At 39.2% G+C, this 21,477-nt stretch overlaps 1 protein-coding gene across 4 annotated transcripts in view; it reads left to right on the forward strand.

Moving 5' to 3' along the window:
• Nucleotides 1–236: 236 nt before the first annotated feature.
• The window catches only part of bab1 (bric a brac 1), a 73,289-nt gene continuing 52,048 nt past the window's right edge, over nt 237–21,477 (forward strand). For 2 of the 4 annotated variants that reach the window (XM_089260427.1, XM_089260426.1), the window contains exon 1: nt 237–2,801. In XM_089260427.1, the coding sequence (XP_089116553.1) occupies nt 1,179–2,801 (1,623 nt within the window). In that variant the 5' untranslated portion in view covers nt 237–1,178. The remainder of the gene's footprint in view (nt 2,802–21,477) is intronic. The other 2 variants (XM_089260425.1, XM_089260424.1) reach the window with 2 other exon arrangements.

Below are 21,477 nucleotides of genomic sequence, written 5' to 3' on the forward strand. Positions count from 1 at the left end.
AGCTAACGGCACAGCACAGTTGCCGCTGCTTTTTTGGGGGTTGCGCGGCGCTGCCTGTGTGTGGGAGAGCGAACCAGCGCCGAAGTCGCTCGCGAGCGAGCTTCGCCTCGTTTCGCCCTATCGCCTCTTCGTCTCATCTAGCGCATTCGTCGTTGTAGTCGTCGTCGTCGTCGTCGGCGCCGCTTCGTTTTCGTTTTGCCGAGTAAAGGAATTTTGTACGTTTGCCGGCATTTGTTTTGTCGCCGCTCGTCGCTCGCCGCTCGCCGCATGCCGTTTGCCGTTTGCCGCCTGGCGTCGCTCTTTTGCACTATTTTCGCTGCGCTCCTTTGCCTTGAAAACTGCAACTGCAATATTTGCTGGCTGCGACGTCGACCGCGCCACACACTATTTACGACTTGGGGGTCTCGCGGCTGACGTCGCGACGACGACTCAGCGAATTCGCATTCGCAACTCTCGGCGCGACGGCAACTACAACAACAATAACAGCAACAGCAGCAGCTACTAGCAGCAGCGCCTCTGCGTTTTCGTAGCCCCAATCGACGTCGTCTGCTGCTGCTGCTGCTGACTGCTGACTGCTGCCTGCTGCTGCCCGTTAAGTTTGTTTTGAGTTTTTCCGTATCAAAATGTGCAAAACGTTTTCAGTCTAATTCAGACGCTCGTGCTGAAAAGACTTTTTATTGGGGGCACGTTCCATTGCCAGAAATAACGACGAGACGCCAAAAACGAAAAAGCCGCCATACGCATACACATCTACAAACACACACATACACACATACGATTTGTTGATAACACAAGAAACTATTTTAAGCTAATTTCAAAATAATTTTTACAAATTTGATAAATTAAAAAATAAATTCCAAATTAAATATTTGATTTTAAATTGATAATGCGCGTAAAATAAGCCACACACACTTACATCTCACCCACACACACACACACACTCACACGTTGTCACGTGTACGTTAATTAAATCGCGACCAAATCGCGAGCGCGATAAAAACCGCGTCGTCTCGTTGCAGTGCTCGGTACACACACACACACACACACACACACTTATACACCCACATGCATACACGCACACCCATGCATACAGCTAAAGAGTTCGATTTCGCTTTGCCGCTCGATCAATAGACACTCTCTCGCTCTCGCTCTCGCTCTCAATTTTTGGAGCTTACAAAATGGCGTCAACGGAGACGCCAACGTCGCGGCCAAGCAACGATCGCGGCAGCACCAGCACCACGAGCACCAGCAGCAACACCGCTGCCGCTGCGCAAACAGACAGCGAAACTTACGCCACAGAGCAGGCGCAAGCGGCGCAGCGACAGCGCAGCGGCGGTGGCGGTGGCGGTGGCGGCAGCGGCAGCGGTAGCGGAGGCAGCAATTCACCTACACCACAAAAGGATAAACCAAAGGCCGTTAGCCCGCCGTTAACAACACCGCCGAGCGCCAGCGGTGCCGCCGATGCCGACGTCAGCGGCGCTGCCAACGCGGGCAGCTCATCGCCCAGCTCCAGTGCGACGCCAACGACAACGCCGCTCCAGCAGCAGCAGCAGACGCCGCTGCCGCAGCAATTCTGCCTACGCTGGAACAACTACCAATCGAATCTGACCACGATCTTCGATCAGCTGCTGCAGAACGAATCCTTCGTGGACGTGACGCTCGCCTGCGACGGCCGCTCGATCAAGGCCCACAAAATGGTGCTCTCCGCCTGTTCGCCTTATTTCCAGACGCTGCTGGCCGAGACGCCCTGCCAGCATCCCATTGTCATCATGCGCGACGTCAGCTGGTGCGATCTGAAGGCCATTGTGGAATTTATGTATCGCGGCGAGATCAACGTAAGTCAAGATCAGATTGGGCCGCTGCTGCGCATCGCCGAGCTGCTGAAGGTGCGCGGTCTTGCGGACGTCACCCAAATGGAAGAAGTCAATTCTGCAGCAGCAGCAGCGGCGGCGGCGGCGGCAGCGGCAGCAGCAGCAGCTACAGCAACCGCCTGCTCCTCGCCCGCTCAACTGTCGCCCAAGACGCCGTTGGAGCGCGAGCCGAGCGACGATCTGCTCTCCTTTATGCAGCCGGAGAAGAAGTTGCGCACCAGCGACTGGGATTGCGGCGAGCTGCGTCTTTCGCCACAGCAGCAGCTCCACCACCAGCAGCAGCAACAACAACAGCAGCAGCAGCAGCAGAGCCGCAACGTGCGCAAGCGTCGCTGGCCCTCGGCTGATGCCATATTCCAGGCGCCGCCGAGCCCACTGAGCAGCTTGATCGCCGCCGAGCGACTGGAGCAGGAGCAGAAGGAGCGAGAGAGACAGCGCGATTGCGGCCTATTGACACCGCCGCCCAAGCAAATGGGCGCTGGCAGCGGCAGCCTGACGCCGCGCCGCTTGACGCCCGCCGCACAAGCGCTGGAGACGGCGCTGCATGGCCTGGAAATGCCCTCACCTGCAACGACGCCAGCGCCACCGGGAGCTAGTCGCTGCCCACGCTCGCTGCCCAGTCCACAGCAACAGCAACAACAACAGCAGCAGCAGCAACAGCAGCAGCAGCATCTCCATCATCTGCAGCAGCAACAGCAACAGCATCACATCTCCACTTCCGCTTCCAGCACTTCCGCTGAGTCGCGTTTCCCGCTCGGCTCTGCCGCGGCCATGGCCGCTGCCGCCATGGAGCTCAGCGTCGCTGCTGCCGAGCCACGACTACCGCCACCGCCGCCCCACCATCACAGCGGACCGTCCAGCTCAGCTTCGCTCGCGGACGACATGGAGATCAAGCCAGGCATAGCGGAGATGATACGCGAGGAAGAGCGGGTAAGTGAGCATAGACTATTTATCTCTCTCTTGAAACGTTCTCTTACGGCATTTCATTCACAAACGCGATCTGCTTGGCGCGCTCTCTTCAGCAGCAGCGGCAGTCGCAGCAGAGGCAGCAGACGCAGCAGCAGCGTTTGCTTACGCTCACGCGTCAGAAGCTGACGCTCTCTCACTCTCCGCTGCGCTCTCTGTTTTGTTTTGATTTACGTTTCGCGATCTTCATTTTGTTTCGGCGACTTTTTGCCGACGGCATTTCGCCGCGTGACGTCACAATGGCCTCGGCAGCAACAGCAGCAGCGGCAGCAGCAGCTACCGTGGAATGTTGTTGTTCGCTGCGCTCTTGATTGACAGCATTCACGTGCTGCACGTCGTCGCCGGCGTCGTGGCTGCTCCCTCTCTACCTCTGCCTCTGCTTCAGCCTCTGCTTCTGCCACGGTCAGTGCTTCTACTGTTCCACTGTTCATTGTTGTTGCCGGCCACGTCTTCTGCTCGCGATCGTTGAAAGCATTTTAAACATTTTTCGCCTTGTCGTAGGTTCCACATGCGAAGCTTCCTCCTTATGTCCGCACATTAATTGATTGTTAAATATGAATGTGAATCTGAATATTCATTCATAGGAGTTTATATATTGGGAATTAAGGTCAACCAATGTTGGAGAACACAGAGTGAAACATATATTTATAGATATATTATAGCAAGCAACAGATGATATCAAGTTATACGTATTCGAATTAAAATGATCAGTGTTGTATAACACTTTATGCAAACAAAAGCTTTTGAAACAACAATCAGAATTTATATAAGTGAGCACAGAGCTAGAATATTAATATAAGTGTCTGTGAGCACCAAATTAAACTCTTACTAAAGGGAAGTGTTGAATAACAAAAAAAAAAAAAAAAATATTTATGTTTTAAACTTTGCTTGCCCGAATCTATTTCAATATACAAAATTTATTTCCTCTGGAAGTATAGTAAGAAAGTGCTTTACAACACTGTCTTATTTGCGATCAGAACATTCCAGACATATTCCAAGTATTTTGCTTGAGCTAGTTATATGCTTTTTATAAGAGCTTTTTCTTGTGATTGAACTCTGTTCCTAATTGTTTTCTAATTTGTATTTAACAACACTATAAATGAGAACATTAAACCATAATCCTCTGGTAAGCTCCTACCTAAATATCCAACGTATTTCATTCGTATTCTAATTCTTATCCTATAAGCCTTGTCACCTTCTTGCATTTGCATTTTTTTGTCTACGGAATACCCTTACTAATATATTGAAGATCTAAAAACCTGTTCATAAATCATTTCAAATTATTTATTTTAAATGGTTTGTTAGGCACTTTTTTCTGTTTTTCTCTTCTTCTTCTTCGTCGTCATCTTCTTCTGCTCTTTATCCTCATCAAAGTTATCCAAAGAGTTTACGCGCCTGCATCTAGAGTTGGATGTAAACTGGTTTTCAGATACGATCTGTTGGTGCAATCATGTCAACGGTTCTCTAGACGCACACAGTCAACGCGCCTTCGAGCGTTCCATCAACATTAAGCCGCATCGCAGAATTCGCACTTTAATAAAGAATTTTTATTTATTTATCTAATAGACGTCGTCGAACCCAGAGAGTCTTCTCCCCAGCTTCCCAAGCTCACACACTGATTCTGGGCATTCACATACGATTTGTGCTCGCTGGAATGCAATTTTTGTTTGTCTCTGCGTTGCGGATCTCCCTTTTGGGCTGGAACACATCACAGTCAAGCCAGGGCTCGCTGGCCATGCCTCTGCCTCGTTGCCAGAGTTGCCAGCCATTCGTTCATTCGTTTGTTCTTGTTTATTGTCGCTTTCGAGTGCATTAATCAAATAAACCCAAGGCTCGGCTGGCTGGGTTAACAGCAGCTCGGCTCGATCGCTTCACTCGCGTCTTGGGCGCATTAGCATGCTCATATGTTCGAATTCGAAATCGTTTGTTTATCTCATTTAATATTTTGATACCCTGTTGCTTGTACTTATAGGGTATATTGTAGGCTCAATCGTGAAAATGTACACAGTGCGGGAGAGAGAGGGAGAGATTCTCTCAATACCTTTTGCTTATTTAAAATCTATCCTATAAATTTTAAAATTTCAAAGCCAGAAATATATAATTTTTAATGTTCTTTTATATACTTATACATACATATGTATATATAACTAGAGATTTGATGTGTTCGTTCTATATTTATATATCGACTCTTATCATTTCGGATACTAACAAAATTTATTTTTTTCACAGGGTATCTTTTAGTAGTACAATTTTCATATAATTCGTTGCACTGTCTGCTTTCCCGTTTGCTTGTTAGCGTATCCCTATCTCTTTCGCTCCATACCCATCCTCCACTCTCTCGCTTGCCCTCTCTTTCCCTCCCGCATTTCTTCAATAAATATTTTGTTTTTATGCATTTTTAAATATTTTTTCCAACGCTGACCGCGGGCTTTGATTTTGTTCATTGCTGTTGTTGTTTGTATTTTTATGTGCTTAGAAATTCTTTGGAAATGCATCTGCAACAACAACAACAACAACAGCAGCATCTGCATCTGCATCTTTTGTTTTGTTTGCCTTGGTATTAGTGTTGGCCATGTTTATGCTTTCCTGCTGTTTGCCCAACCAATTCTGATGCCACTTGTTGTTGTTGTTTCAGCTATTATTGTTGTTGTTGTTTCTCGTGCGTTTATTTACACATTTCATTTATTAAAAATCGCTGCCACGAAACCTCGACCCATGACCCCCGACCCCCCCTTCACATGCTTCCACGTCACGCTGATCATTGATCAGTCTCATATATAACTAATAAGAATGTTGCACTCGAGTTGCAACGACTGCATCATACTCGTTCAGACCGGAAAGTTTTAGTAGGAAACTTTAGATAGCCTAAAGTTTGATAAGGTTAAGATCTATCTTTAAATGTAACTGTAACACTTCATTTAGGTAAAGGTATATAATATATACAAAAATTGCCTAGCTGAAAGCTTCAGATATATGTATGTATATATACGACATCTAAAACCAATATACCCTACATTTCCCATCATAAACGTCCATAACAATCAAATATTGACAGGCGGCATCCGCTTCTATAGTTCCCTCTCTATATGCAAAATAATCAATTCCCATATGCAGCAGCTCTTCTTAAATACTTTTAATACGTTCCTCTTTTTCATTTCATTTATTTACAAGTTTTTGTTGTTGTTGCTGTTGCTGCTTCCCTTTGTGGCATGCCACACACATAAGCAGCTAAAGCCGATAAGTGTCAGCCTTTGTCTTGCGATCGGTCGATCTTTCTGCTTCGCTTTCCGTTGATTAATTGCACTTTTATAATATTTCTCATTTTCTTGGTCTTTTGTTGAAGGTCTGTTTATTTTTTTGGTTTTTTTTTTTCCTCTTCTTATTTATATTTTCTTTTATTTATTTTATTTCGGTCTCTTCGTCGTCTTATTCTTGTTCATATTTTATTGATGCCGCTGCGGCAACTGCTGCTGCTGCTGCTGCATTTTATGCGTGCATCATTATAGGTAATATTTTATTTTTATTATTCTCTCAGGTTCAGTGAACCCCAGTCGAGGAGATCTCCGCTATATGAATATAAATATATGCATTTATATATATCGCTTCTCATATGTGTACTTATAGGTGATGAGGGTTAATTAAATTTTAATTGAATTATGTTGAGGTAGCAGCTGCTAAGAGTGTTTTTCTGTACGACTTTAACATACCCTAAAATTAAGGCTATTTATTTTCCGTAATATAATATGGATATTGGACTGTAGAAAATGTTTATTTCTCAAATAAGATATATATGGAATTTCTACAAATTTTCAGTATTTTTTTATGTCAAGCTTATGCTTAAAATATACCAAAGCTCTTAACAAAATATAATCATGCCTTAAAGCCCAATTGAACTTACTAATAAAATCGTGCTATTCTATAAGTTTTTTCAAAAATTATCTGTTAAGCACTTTCGTTTTCGCCCATAGCCCTTACCAAGCAAAAAAAAGGAATTAAATATATAGAGCTCTGGGCAATTGGTTAGCTGTCGAATCGAAGTCAGACTTCCAACAAAAAACTAAAAAAATATTACGCACGCATATCCTTAAACTCAGTTTGAGCTGCTGAATATAATAAGCAAGCTGATGCTGACAAAAAAAAAACAACTTGTGTAGACAAATTACCTCAGAGAGGGGGAGCCTCGCAGCAACAACAACAACAGGCAAACGTGCCACATTCAAGCTACTTCACACACACACACACACAGGGAAGAAGGTGTAGGATAAAAAAAGCAGGCAGGCAGCAATCAAAAAGGCAACAACCAGAGCAACAACAGCAGCCGGCAACAAAATGTGTGGCATGCATAAAAATTGAAAAAGATGCAACTCACAAAAAAAAAATTAAAACGAAAGAAAAATGAGAAGGTGCATTTGAATTGTGTGTGCGCGTGTGTGTATGTGTTTGTATGACTGTATCTGTGTAGGTGCGCAAAGGAAGCCAACAAGCCACTTAACCCAATCGACAAAAGTCATTACACTCGTCACTCTCTGCAGAGCCAAGCGACCCTGCCAGCCCCTGGCCCGACCAACTGCCTCGAGTCTGTGGCACAAACGGACGACGCTTCCGCTGGGCGTCGACAGCGACAGCGACGACGACGGCAACGTCGACTGCGCCTGATCTTTTGCCTGTGTTAAATTGGCCTCAAGTGGCGGCAGAGCTAGCGTCGAGACTCGTTTCTGTCTCTGTGTGTGTCTCTGTCTCACTCTCTCTCTCTCCCTCTCTCCCTCTCTCTCTCTCTCTCTCTCTGTCTCTCTCTGTGTGTATGAATAAAATAATATAAATAATACAATTTATTACAAGCGCAGCGTGTGTTATTTCTAATGTATCTGTATCTGCAAGATACAATATCTTGTAGCTGTATCTGTGCCCGTGCTGCTGTTGCTGCTGCGGCCGCTGCATCTGCTGCTCATCGCTATTGTATACAACAGCTCAATGCGCATTGCCGCTTAATGAAAAATAAATAAATAACATAAAAATGAAGAAATATATATACAAACAAAACAACAACAGCAAAAACGAATCGAAGTAGAAGATGCAGAGAGGCCAAGCAAAGGAAAAGACGATGAAGAAGCAGAAGAGAATGAAAAGAAAAAAAAATAGAACAAACTGCGGCCGCAGCGCATAAAAACAAGAGCAAATATAAATTGTATAATCCGCTTTGATGTATCGCCTTCTGTTTTATATTATTCAGACATATTTTATTATGCTCTATCCATAAGACGGGATATTGTGGACTTGAGATGCAATAGGTAACGTGTATATTGTTTAGAGAGAATTATAACTAAAGGTTTTCGATGCTACCTACGGTATCTACTCACTTATCGATGCTGCTCTGAATGAATAATATTATGTGAGAGCTAGATTTTAATAAAATTATCTGTATGGAATTTTTGAAAGTAGATCAGTCAAAGCCATAGTTTCATTCAAAGACTTATTATCAAAAATTATTTAATTAGATATTTGAATCAAGATAAAACTAGAAGCATATTTTCACATTTTCTTACAAATTTCCAATAGGTTTTAAAAAATCATTGAATTGCGTCAAGTGAATCAACATCGAAAATTTCTTGGAATTAAAATTTCCAATTCGAATTTTGTTTAGATTTAGTCTAATATTTAATGGCTGTTATTCACTTCTCAATATCTATTTATATTTAGTAGGGTATTCAATATTCGTTCAGTTCCATGCCATGCCAAGTTGTTTATATACAACAGCCTCATATGGAGCCCCTGCCCCAAAACAAAATTGAAGTAATTTTACATTTTACGTCTTTTAGCGGATATTCTAAAACAGGCTACAGCTACAGCTACAGCTGCAGATACATTAATTTAGTTGCCAATTCTATAAACATTTAATTTAAAAGGAAAATCCTATAAAAAATAGCCAAGAAAATTGCTTGTGTTTATATCTATATACAAAAAGCCAGAAATGGTGGGGGAATAATATGAACGTAATGTTATTTTTTGTTTCGCTAAACCAAATAAAGATATATCCATATATATTTATAAATGTACACATACATATATACATGGATATATTTGTTGCAGCTGCTGCAGTAACGCTCGTAGAGACACGTTGATTAATCTATAAAAATAAATTTGTATCTGCTGGAGAGCTGTGCCGTGGCCCCTTCTGCATATTCTAATCGGATTTAGTTTTGCCTGGGCTTCATTTATTTTATTTATTTTTATGCTTGTAATGCGGCATAAATAATTTATGCAGATAAATAACCCAAAACCAAAAGCAAAGCCAGAGCCGGAGTCAGCTCCAAGGGGCGCCCCAGACCAAGAGAGCGACTAGCAGATAGAAAGAAAGAGAGAGGGAGAGAGGGAGAGTGCGAGCGGTAGAGAGGATATAAGGAGGCCCAAGCAATGCCATCATAAAGCAAAACAACAAACTAAGGGGAGCGAAGAAGCAGGCATGGGGTATCGGGCATGGGGCATCGGGCATGGGGTATGGGGGCATGCTGCAAGAACGACTCAAAATTCAGAAAGGGTTGGGCGGCAATCAAATCTTGCTCGTATGTATGTCTGCGTATATGTATACATACATACATATATCCTTCTAAAAATATTTATTTATTTATTTTCTCAACCCACACACACACAGACATTTATTTGTAACGTTGTATAAATTTATTATATTGCATTAGTTGTAAGTCAGCCTCCGCACTCATGCCAAGAGTTCTGCCTGGCTGAAGTGGCTTGACTTGCCGTTGTTGTTGTTGTTGTTGCTGTTGTTGTCTCTCCCGACTTGCGTGGGCAGGGGGTAGCCACATTTATATAGCTACAAGAAGTCTGAGTTACAGCCCGGCGGAGTCTGGGGCCCTGGCATAAGCATGCCAAAAGGTGCGTAAAGCAAATAGCTTATTATAAATTACGGTAAAAAAAAAAAAAAAAAAAACATAATAAAATACAGCAATGATAAATCTGAAGAAAAACTCAAGCAACCAAGTGGAGGCCCATAAAGCTTAGCTAAATAACTAGACCGCGTATATGTCTAGCTAGATATGTATGTGTTGATATGCTAGAGGAGATATAAATATAAATAATTTTTAATGAATAAAAAGTATATATTACTGTTATTATATACATAAATATATACATATAAATGTTGGATCTGCATAACAAATTTTGTATGAAATTTTGTAATGCCAGTTAGAGAAAAAATATAATTAAAATTTAGTTATTTATATAAAAATATATATGTATATTTTTTAGATTTTGTTTATATATATTTATATCTATATATTTACATTTTTTTTCATATATATATATTTCATATATAAATATACTGATAACATAACATCTTTCAGTTAAATTTTCTATCGTATATCTATCATTCTATTAAGTTAGAGATTCAATGAGCTTTTCAATTTTTCACATTTTTCAATAATAATTTAAGATACAATTTTGTACTGCTCGCAAATGTATCTGATACTGAAAAATCACTTGGGCTGGTTTTTCGCGCTCTGTGCGCAGTGCAACAAACTAAAGACAAATATTTACAATGAGCAGCCGATTAATCACAGAGACAGTGTGAAAGAGAGAGGGGCAGGTAGGCAGAGGGAGAGGAGAGGAAGAGGCTGTTCTGATGGGGGGCAACACGGAGGAGGGGGGAAGAGTATTACATAAATAAATTAATGGCAGAGAGCTATGGCAGGCAACGAGGACAGCGACAACAAAAGATACTTTTCGTACTGTATGTCTGCGTGTGTGAGTCTCTGTGTGTGTGTGTGTGTGAGTGTGTATCTTAAAGATGCAAGTTTTTTTTTAAGTTGGCTTTTGTCTTTGTGCAGGCAGAGCTGGCTTTGTGACTGTGCGCACGCCTTGCAAACATATCGGCAAAAATAAATTAATTAAAAATGCACGCGGGCAGAGCGGGCTGCTGGGGCGTGCCCCAAGTGGGCGTACTGTCTGTCTGTGTGTGTGTGTGTGTGTGAGATACATTTTATTTATTTTTTATTTTTAATGAATTTTTATATATTGGTTGTTTGTTTCTCCCAGAGCACTGATTGAAAGTTGCCCAGCTGTGAGTCAATACGAGAGTCGGCAAACGTTCTCAATTTATTTTTTATTCATTTACTTTTTTTTTATAATTACATTTATTTATTTACAATAATTGCGTGCTGTATATATTTATTGCAGTGCACACTCGTGATAGCCATCGGAAATCGATTGTTGCTTGCAAAACAACATTGTTCTCTATTTATTTTTTATTGTCGTCAGCGATAAGATATCATTAATGCGATTGGGTAATCTATAGCTCTACAGCAAATTAATGTAAAATAATAGAAAGAACAAAAAAAAATGAGGTAATCAAACAAATAATGATATAGAAATATATATATATACATGTGTATATGGCATATATAAATATACACTTGAATTCAGTTTACGATTGATTGGGCCATGCTGATATAGCTTATCGTGGCCTAAAAACTAAAAATGATTTCGTAAATCTAATAGATTATAAATGTAATGTACAGATAGATAGGCAGGTGATAATAAGAAATATATTCTGTAAACTCAAAAGATACTCGGATAGTAGTTACAGATACTTTTTATTTGTATCTTTTGATTATCATATTATACAGCTAATAGGTGCAGCTACTTAGATACATTTGTATCTCTTTCTGTTTCATTATCTGTAACTGTATCTTTATCGTCGGTCGGGCTTATGCTGTCGCACACTTTTGGCTATTCTCTCTGTGTGTGTTGCTGCTATTGTCGTTGTTGTTGTGTGTGCCCAGCCATAACCTGCCGCAACATTGAACAACAGCGTAAAGCATCAAGTAGAAATGCGAAATGTCGAAGACTGTATACTCTTCCATTCACACTCACAAAAATAAATGCCAACTATGCTACTATGCCTACTGCCAAAGAAATTATTCTCAGACCTGATTTTGAATCTATTTATGATTTCTTTATTTGACGCTTTAATTAACAGACTCCAAGGCTTGAAAATCTCGCCCTACATAAACCACATGCACAACATAGCTAAGCTACCCCATTAGGTCAGTTAATGAATCAGCGAAAACAGCACAAAACTTCTCATTGAAGACGACTTTGACTTTGACGCGTTCGGTTGGACGCATGCCGGTCGCTGGCAAATGGACGGGACCGAAAGACAGGTTGGGCAGCAAGTGGGAAGTGATGAGCGAAGAGTGGAGAGTGTAGAGTGAAGAGGGAAGAGTGTGTGCTTGAATGGTGCAGCTCTCACGCTCCACTAACAGTGCGTGGTGTTTGGTCGAGCTGCGTGTTAAGAACAAATCGCTGTCTGTGTCGCTTTCATTCAATTATGACATATATTTTCACACCTTTTGCGCTTGGCTTTCAGTCTAACGGAGGCATCATCAAAGGCAGCAGCCACAGCAGCAGCAGCAGCACCAACAGCAGCTGTATAGCTGAACTTGTAGTTGTGTATCCATAAGATACATTATTATGGCTGCAATGTGCAATAAAAATAAATACGTTTTTCTTTTTGTGGATTTTTATAACATTTAACATTGTGCACAGCGCATTTTTCTCAACTTATTTATGAGTCGCACACAAAGAATAAGAAGAACGAATATATGTATGTGTGTGCGTGTGTTGATCTCCCTCAGCGTCGCCCGCGCTGCGTGTGTACCTACGTTTAAATTTTTTATGAGTTCGTAATAAAGTTTCAACATTTTTCATCATTAAAATAAAATATAAAGCCGAAATTATATTTTATCGTCTTTGCATCATTCTTTTTCCTTAAATACAAGGCACACACACACACACACACACACATACACATACACGCAGCCGCTTGGCAGAGATACAAAGATACAGATACAAAGTTGAAGTTATGTGCAGCGAAGTCGCAGTCGACGTCGCGGCCGTCGCAGCAATAATAATGAATATATATGGAGAAAGACAAGAAACCGCACTTTAAACGAAGACGTGGCTACCCTTGAAGAGCGAGAGGGAGCGAGAGGCAGCGAGAGGGAGAGGGAGAGTGCGGGAAAAATATAATAAATAAAATAACACAACGAAATAAAATAAAAAAAGAGAAGATGAAGCAGTAAAGGCAGCAGCAAAGAAATATTCTTTAATTTAGACCCGCGTCTGGGGAGAATCAAAAAGGGAAAAGGGAAATAAAAATAAATATATACATATATATATTTATATATATATATATATATATATATATACGTAAAACGTAATATAAAATAAATATTTCAAGAGCCCCGACTTCATTGTCGTTGTTGTTGTTGTAGTAATTTATAATATTCCTTAACGATGTGCAAAGGGCAAAAACTGCGCACACACACTGCACAGTGGAGCCAATACATCAACAGTGGGGAAAAGATAGGGCATGCCATAAAAAGAAACAATTAAGTTGCCTAATGCATATAATGAAAAAATATTATAGATAGAGAAAGAACTATAGAAATAAAGATATCATGAAATTGAAAGAGTAAACACTAATAAATCGATAGAGCCAAAGATATATTTATAGATATACATATATATTATGATTTTATTAGAGATAACACTATGGCCTATAGTATAGATATAGATAGTAATTATTTGTAATTTTTTTTATTTTTATAAAGTTGTAGACTTTAGTAAGAGTTCTTAGGGCTAACAATTGATATAGATAAGGATACATACATATGTATATGCTTACACATATAAAGATTTAGATACTACATAGCTTGAATCTTTAGAACTAATAAGATATGGAACTCAAATATAAATTAGAATATTGATGTAGAAAGAATATTACCTATAGAAACTTTTCACATTTATAAGAAATCAATGCAAACTAAGTTAAAGACAAATACACGTTATTGATTATTATTGACATTTCAGTATTAGAGAGAAAAAATATTTATCTTAATAAAGATTGATGTTGACAGCTAGATTTATCTATTAAACATTTTACAAAGTATTTAGTTTCCTATCTAAACAATTTATTTAATCTCAATTAGTTGAGGTGCTGACAAATTATTAACTAAATGCGCATTTGGCATTGAAATAGCAAATATTTAATCGTTTTTTTTTCTCTATCTCTCTCTCTCTCCCTCACACACACACACACACACACTCTTCTATACCAACAAACACAACTAGTTCACAATTTTGCAAACTCATGTGTCCACTGTGAATCTTAATACATTTTATTATACTTATATATTTGTTTTAATGTCGAGCTGTTCTTTAAAGATATATGTATATATAAATAAATATATACATGTGTATGTATGTATGCGCAGCTGTTAAGGAAATGATTTTCGAAAATTAAAGTTTATGACGCTGACTGAAATGAATGCTCAAAGTCCATTTATGTGTGTGTGTGATGTTTACATGTGTGTGTGTTAATATATAACCATTTATATTAATATTGTAAACAATAATTTTTTAAAGCTTTTAACTTAAGTTCTGTGCCGCGGCGCATTGAACTTTGAACATATACATATTCCTCACACAAACACACACCCAGATACACACACACACACACTCTTACACACACAGAGGCATCTTAGCACGTATTTACTTGTAGGTTTGCTTGGCTTTGAGTTTAATTTGGCTTAATTGCGTGCAAGTCGCTGCCGCTGCCTTGGCTCGTATCTCATTATCAGGCAGCGACGTCGACGTTGACGTCGTGCGATTAATCAAATCAAACGAAATCAAATCAAAGGCGATTTAGCTAGCGCACATGAACTGAAGTATCTGCCAGAGTCGAGGCAGGGCTACACACATACATACATACATACATACATATATGTATATTACAGAAGAAGGAAAAAAAATAATAATGTTGGCTCTGGTTAGGAGGAGCTCGTGTGTGTGTGTGTGTGGAGTGAAGCTATGACAAAGCATTTTTAAGCCATTTGATTGACTGACGTTAAAATATTCACGTGCAGCGATTTTAATCGCTAGCAAAACGGGCGCAGTGCAGCTTTTTTTCTTCTTTCTCGTACCTATCTACCCTGTAGCAGTCAAGCGGGGCAGTTTGGGTATGCTGGGAATAGAAGAGAGATGTTGAACAAGAAATCAGCTATTAAATTAGTGGAGTTATTATTGCTTCCTTGTTTTATATAGATGAGAATCATTAATAACTCGATAAATGACGTGCGTATATCAAATTTATAATTCGATAAATTATAATCGATAAATTTGTTTATGTATTAGGAATATTATACCCAAACTAAATCAGGTCTTGGACTTGTTTGTTATTCTCAAATTTAAACTTAGATTATTCTATGATTTATATATAGGAGATTAGAGCTCTTGTAAACTGTTATATTGAACCATCATAAGGCTCTAAGTCTGATTATTTTTCTGTTTAATAAAATCGTTATAAATCCATCAATAAATATATCGAAGTATCTAAACTTATCTATTTAAAAGTTTAGGTATATTTTATGTCCATAATTTAAAAGCTTTTATACAATGGAAGTCTATAAAAATTATAATAATTATTTTTATGCTTTTTACTATCTAACTACCTCGAGACTTCATACAAGGCATTTTCAGGTCTATCATTTTAAACAAGATTTTGTTTCCTTGTTGTTTTTTGCGCGCCTCGTTTTTTTTTTACAGCTCTTCAAATCGCAATGCGAAAGAAAAAAATAATTATTATTAAAAACATATGAGTGTGCGTATGTGTGTGTGTGTGTGTGTGTGTGTGTGTGTGCGTGTGTGTCTATGAGTGTGAGCTTAACATAAAAAAAAATGAAAATATAAATGAGTGCAGATGCAGGCGCAACAACGTTGTCGTTGTCATAGTTGTTGTTGTTGTTGTTGCCTTTGGCTGCATTTCTTCAAGCTGTTGTTGTTGTGCTGCTATTGCATTTGTTGTTGCCTTGCCTGAAGGCCTGCTCTGTATTGGGGATTAATGAATTTGATATAATGACATTTTAGATTGCATCTGCATAACATTTAATTGTGTTTGCCTGTCAGACAGCATTTCGCATTTTGAATTTCGCTGCAAACGCATTTTGTGCCTTGTCATTTAGACTAGAAAAAATACATATGTGTGTGTGTATGTGTATGTGTTTGTATGTACCCTGCACTTGTGAACGACTGATGAGAGGGTCAGCATGGGGGAGGCCCTATCGATTTTGGTTGTTACCCAAAAAGAACCTCTTCACAATTTGCCCCATGCAAATGACAACTTGGAAAATAGTTCATGCCCAAGACCCAGTTAATAAATTATAATAGTTTACCTATTTTTTTTTCGAGTGTATGCGTTCCAATTAAAAACCGTAAATGCCGATTCAGTGTGCATGTGTATGCGTATGCGTGTGTGTGTGTGTGTGTGTGTGTGTGTGTTTGCCTAATTTGCCAATTAACTTAATGGGCATTTATTATTTAGCAATAAAATATGCAAAGCAATTGCTGAAATGTGGCACAGACAACAAAACTGAGCAACTGAAATGCACAGAACTCGGTTAACTGTTGTACGTATTACCCACAAAGAGCAACAAATAATACGTGAAATACTAACAACTACAACAACAACAACAACAACAACAGCAGCAGCGACAACAACCACCTGGCATAATAACTTTTGCAAAATGACAGCCAACAAACTGCTGCAAAAGCCACGCAGCATTGAAAGCAACGCACTTTATATACTCTATAGTTAGCTAGATCTTGAAGAGCAGTTGGCCAGAAAGAGATAACATGAAAAATAGGCAGCGTTATATTGAGGAGGATACGGACTTTTTAAGCTTTTAGTGTTAATAACTTTTTCCTTTTTCAAACTTGTTAAAATGAGGCAAATAAGGCGCTTATAAAGGATTTTTCGGACTCCCTAATCCGCATATGTTTATCTATCCCTCTATCGCATGATTCAATATACATATTTAAATTTTCATCTACTCTCATATTTTCACTCATAAAAAACGATGACATTTGCTGCTTTTTAGCTATCCTAGAGCCTACCTCACTCAAGCTCAACGAATTGCCTGACTTAGCTAATCAACTCTTATTGGCAATAAATATATATAAAGACAAAAGCTGCTGCGACGACGTTGCGAGTTTTGTTTCGACTTTGCAGCCCGATGCCGCGGACAAAACATAATTTACTTTCGGCTGCATAAACAATGCAATAAAATAAAAGAACCGATGCGAAGCCGTTGCCGTAGAATGGGGAGAAAAGAAGAGCGAGAGAAGCAGTAAATAAAATATATGGCATTGGAATAAAATATTTGTAACAAAAATAAACGCAGCTCAGTTCAGTGTGTTGTTGTTGGCCAAGACGCCAGAGACGGTGGCAAGGCGGCGTTAGGACCACGAATTCAATGCGAATCGCGAATCGCAGTCGCAGTGGCAGTGGCCGTCGCAGTCACAGGCGAACTCACAGTCGAGTTGAGACTTGGCTCACACAAATTGGTCCAAGTCGAGGCAGAGGCGGCATCGGTACTCAGTTATTAGGCGCAATCAAAATGAGCAGGAATTCAGAAATTATTATCCATAAGAGGGGGGTGCCAGAGGAACGAAAAAAAACTGGGACTGGGACTGAGACTGAAGGTGAACAGAGCGAGGGTATGTCGAAGGGTGCGGCATTCAAGGTGCAGGACACGGTTTGGTGCGGCTATTGGTCCGCAATTTTCGATCTGCCATTCGATATGTTTTGTGAATACAACTTTTTCAAATATATTTGTGGCTGGAGCTATAGCTGTATCTGTAGCTGTAGATGCAGCTGTAGCTTTAGCTGTGGTAGTTGTTGTTGTGGTAGTTGTATCTGTATCTGTATCTTTTGCTGTGTCTTGCTGGGCTGCACAAAACTTTTTCTAGCTACCTTTTGATGACGGCATGAAAAGTGAGAAGGGTATATCAGGTTATATGTGATAACTGTATCTGTATCTATGGATCTGTATCTACGTATCTTTATCTATGTATCTGTAACTATGTATCTGCATCTATGTATCTGTATCTATGCATCTGTAACTATGTATCTATGTATCTATGCACCTGTATCTATGTATCTGTATCTATGTATCTGTATCTACGTATCTGTATCTATGTATCTATGTATCTGTATCTATGTATCTGTATCTACGTATCTGTATCTATGTATCTATGTATCTGTATCTATGTATCTGTATCTAAGTATCTGTACCTATGTATCTGTATTGATAGTCCGATCCCTATATATCTCTCTTCGAACGAGCATCGCTCAATCGTGTGTTACCAATTCCTTGTTTCTTGGCCAAACAAAATAGACATGAGCCAATAAATTTGGTAGCTGCTGTTGCGCTGCTGCTAGTATTTCTTTTCGTTCTATATTCTTCCTTTTCTTTTTAATATTTTATAAATTATTACTTTTGCGCAATTGCTTGTTATTTTAAATATGTATTTGGCTGCTGCTGCCGCCACCGCCGCCGTCCCCCGCATTTTTATTGCATTTAGTTTTTGGGGAAAAATTTTTATTTATGCGCTTATAAAATAAATTACGCATACGTTGAACGTGCGCACTTTTTGGAGAAACTGTTGTTGTTGTTGTTGTTATTGCTATTGCTGCTCTGCTGTTGCTGCTGGGTGGGTCGGTGGCATGCCTCAAATAGTTTGCGCATAATTTTCAAGCGCATTAAATTTTATATGCGCTTTTTTTTACGACTTACTTATACTTATATTTTATTTATTATGTTTTTGCAATGGAAAATTGAGTATGCCGAAATTGCAATGAAAAATTATGAGCACAATTTATGGCAGGCGCCATATTACCAAGGAAATAACAAACCCATTTATATGTAGACACACACACACGCACAGAGAGCTAAAGATAAATAAACTAACAAGGTTAGCTGCTCTTGTTGTAACATTCCTAATGCATAATTGTGAAGTAATAAACCATATTCTTGAAATAAATGGAGCTTGAGCTTCACTGTCCCTTTCTTGAATTTTTTTTTCTTCATAAATTTATATAAACCAAAACATTGACAAGCAATAAAAATTTTCCATTATAAGGCTGAAAGCAGAGAGACAAACTTAACTAAATAGCACACACAGCTTGTGAGAGTTACGTCTAAATATGGTTGGATACAATGTGTTAAAACAAAGAATATGTCTGAAGGCAATGACTGATGGGAAAATACCCATGAATATACGAGGCGACAGAATGTTTACAAAAATATATTTAATATGTATAAAAAATAATAATATCACATTTATTTACTATAACATTCCTATAAAATCTAATCTTTACTCAACATCATACCCGCTTGACTCTTTTTATAGCTACTGGGTATACGAGTATGGAGTCAAGTAAATATTGTAAACGGCTTAGAAAAGACGTTAACTGGAACTCATTGAATAGACCTCCCTTCCCACTTTCTGCCCTTTCTCTATCTCTTGCATCTCCCTCCCTCTCTCTCTCCTCACTCTCCTTCTCACTCTCGAAAAACAGCGTCACCAAGCCTTTGCCATTTGTTTGTGCAGCGTTTAGTTTGCCTGCGACTCGACTGGGTAAATATTTGAAGCACAAAAAAAAAAAAGGAGAAACTTTAAGTTATTATCTAAATAGAGTGAGATGTAAATATTGGAGTTAGTGTAATGGTTAGACTCCTATAACGGCAAAGCTGTAGAGTGAGAGGCAGGCAACGTCAATGGCCTGTTACACACACACACACATCGACATCTACATCTACATATACATATATATTTATATTTATGTCTATTATCTATATAGATATATATGTATATATATATTATTTTCGTAACGTCTCGCACACGTTCGACCCATTAATAAAACGACAAAAGTTACGAATTTCAAATTATTATTATAACAATAACATTATTGACATTGTTATTATTATAATGGCCCGGGCTCGACTTGGTTCAGTTTTCGTTTTGGCTTTGGCTTTGGTTTTGGTTTTAGCTGTCGCACAGGGGCAAGTCGTAAAAGCTAAAGCAAATACAATTTGAATTTGTTTGCTGGCCATGCGAATGTCTCTCCCCCCACCCCCCTCCCCTCTATCTTGCCCATTCACTCTTCGTCTGCCTCTCTCAGTCACTCACTTAGACCCACTCTGTATCTGTCGCTGTATCTCTGTTTGGAAATCCAATATAAGTCTGTTGATAATAATTATTTATATTTATAACTAAATGCATAAAGTTTTATTGCTCAGTTTGCTAGCGACAAAGTCGTCAACAAAACTGCGCATAAAAACAAATTACAATACATTTCCCCTAACCACTTGGATATATTTATATAAATACATACTATACATATATAAAAGATATGAACATACATAGATATCTATTTTTTTTTATATTTTTACATTAAGCAGTTGGTCTATAAAATGTATATACATACACATATACATATATATTCATGCGAATTGCTCAATATATATTTTATTAGAAGCAATTTTGGGATTTTTGTTTTCGATTTTTTCTGGTACTACAAAATAGCCCAGTTTTATTCATTATGGAAATATTCTTTTTATGGTTTGTAAATATATTTGACGGAATATTTCTGTACTTCGTAGAAGCAGAGTTTAATAAAATAAAATATATTAGGAAAAAATCTTTATATACAGCTTGCCCCATTCAATTTTTCTCTAAGCTCTTAGTCTGCATTTACTTAGCAGCCGTTCATGTCTCTGTTCCATTAATATATTTAATGGTTACGTTATAATAGTTCGAGTTTAAATAAATTATTTTCATTAAAGTTTCTCATATGCATAGTTGCAATTGCTTTTATAACATGTTGCACTTCCTGTTGCAGCTGTTGTTGTTGCTGCCACAAAACTTAAGTTATTCATCAGACTCTTGGCATTAGCATCTTTATTGTACCGCTATCTCTGCAGCTACATTAATTAGACAATTGCTAAGCAGCACCCTGGGTACCCCTGCTCTATCCCCCTACTATGTAGGCCAACTATGCGATTTTTTTTTTTTGTGTTTTGTTGCCGCTTTCTCGCCCATTGCTGCAACACATAAAAATCAGCAACAAAGTTGCGACTCATAAAAAATTGCGCACAAATAAAAAATAAACAACTGCAGCACAAAAAACAAAAAAAAATGGCTTGAAATAAAATTTATATGAATAACAAAAACAACAACAACAGCCAGATGAAGCAAGCAGAAGAACAGTTTACTGCTCTGTATATATAGTAAAGTAAAGTATATGTATGTATGTATGTGTGTTTGTGTATAGCAAGTGCTTGGGCTTGGGCTTGGGCGAATGCAACGTGTTTGTTGCAACGTGCAACGCGCAACGCGCAGCGTGCAACGTGCGTCCGGCATAAAAATTGTGTTTATGCGTGTTTGGTAATTTTATAAAAGTTAAATTAGTTTTAAGACCATAAATTGTGCGCCTCTCCCTTGGCCTCGCTCCCTGCTGCCCACCTCTGGCTGCCATTTTAACTTTTATTACTTTTAATATAAAAAAAGCTGGCGCTGTTGCAAATGGGCTAAGGCTGCAGCCAGCTGTAAAAACTGCACACGCTGCCATAAAAACGTTGCAAGCTGCGAGCAGCAAGCAGCAGAAAGCAGCAGCAGCAGCACATGTTGCAGGGCAACATTGGCCTAGCAACAACATTGCAGCTAGCAGCAGCAGCAGCAGCAGCAATTGCAGCAGCAATCGTAAAATGAGGCAGTTGCAAGCGTT

Source organism: Drosophila navojoa, chromosome 4 (genome assembly GCF_054131105.1).
Source record: "Drosophila navojoa isolate 15081-1374.11 chromosome 4, UAZ_NAV_1.0, whole genome shotgun sequence".
Lineage (NCBI taxonomy): Eukaryota > Metazoa > Arthropoda > Insecta > Diptera > Drosophilidae > Drosophila > Drosophila navojoa.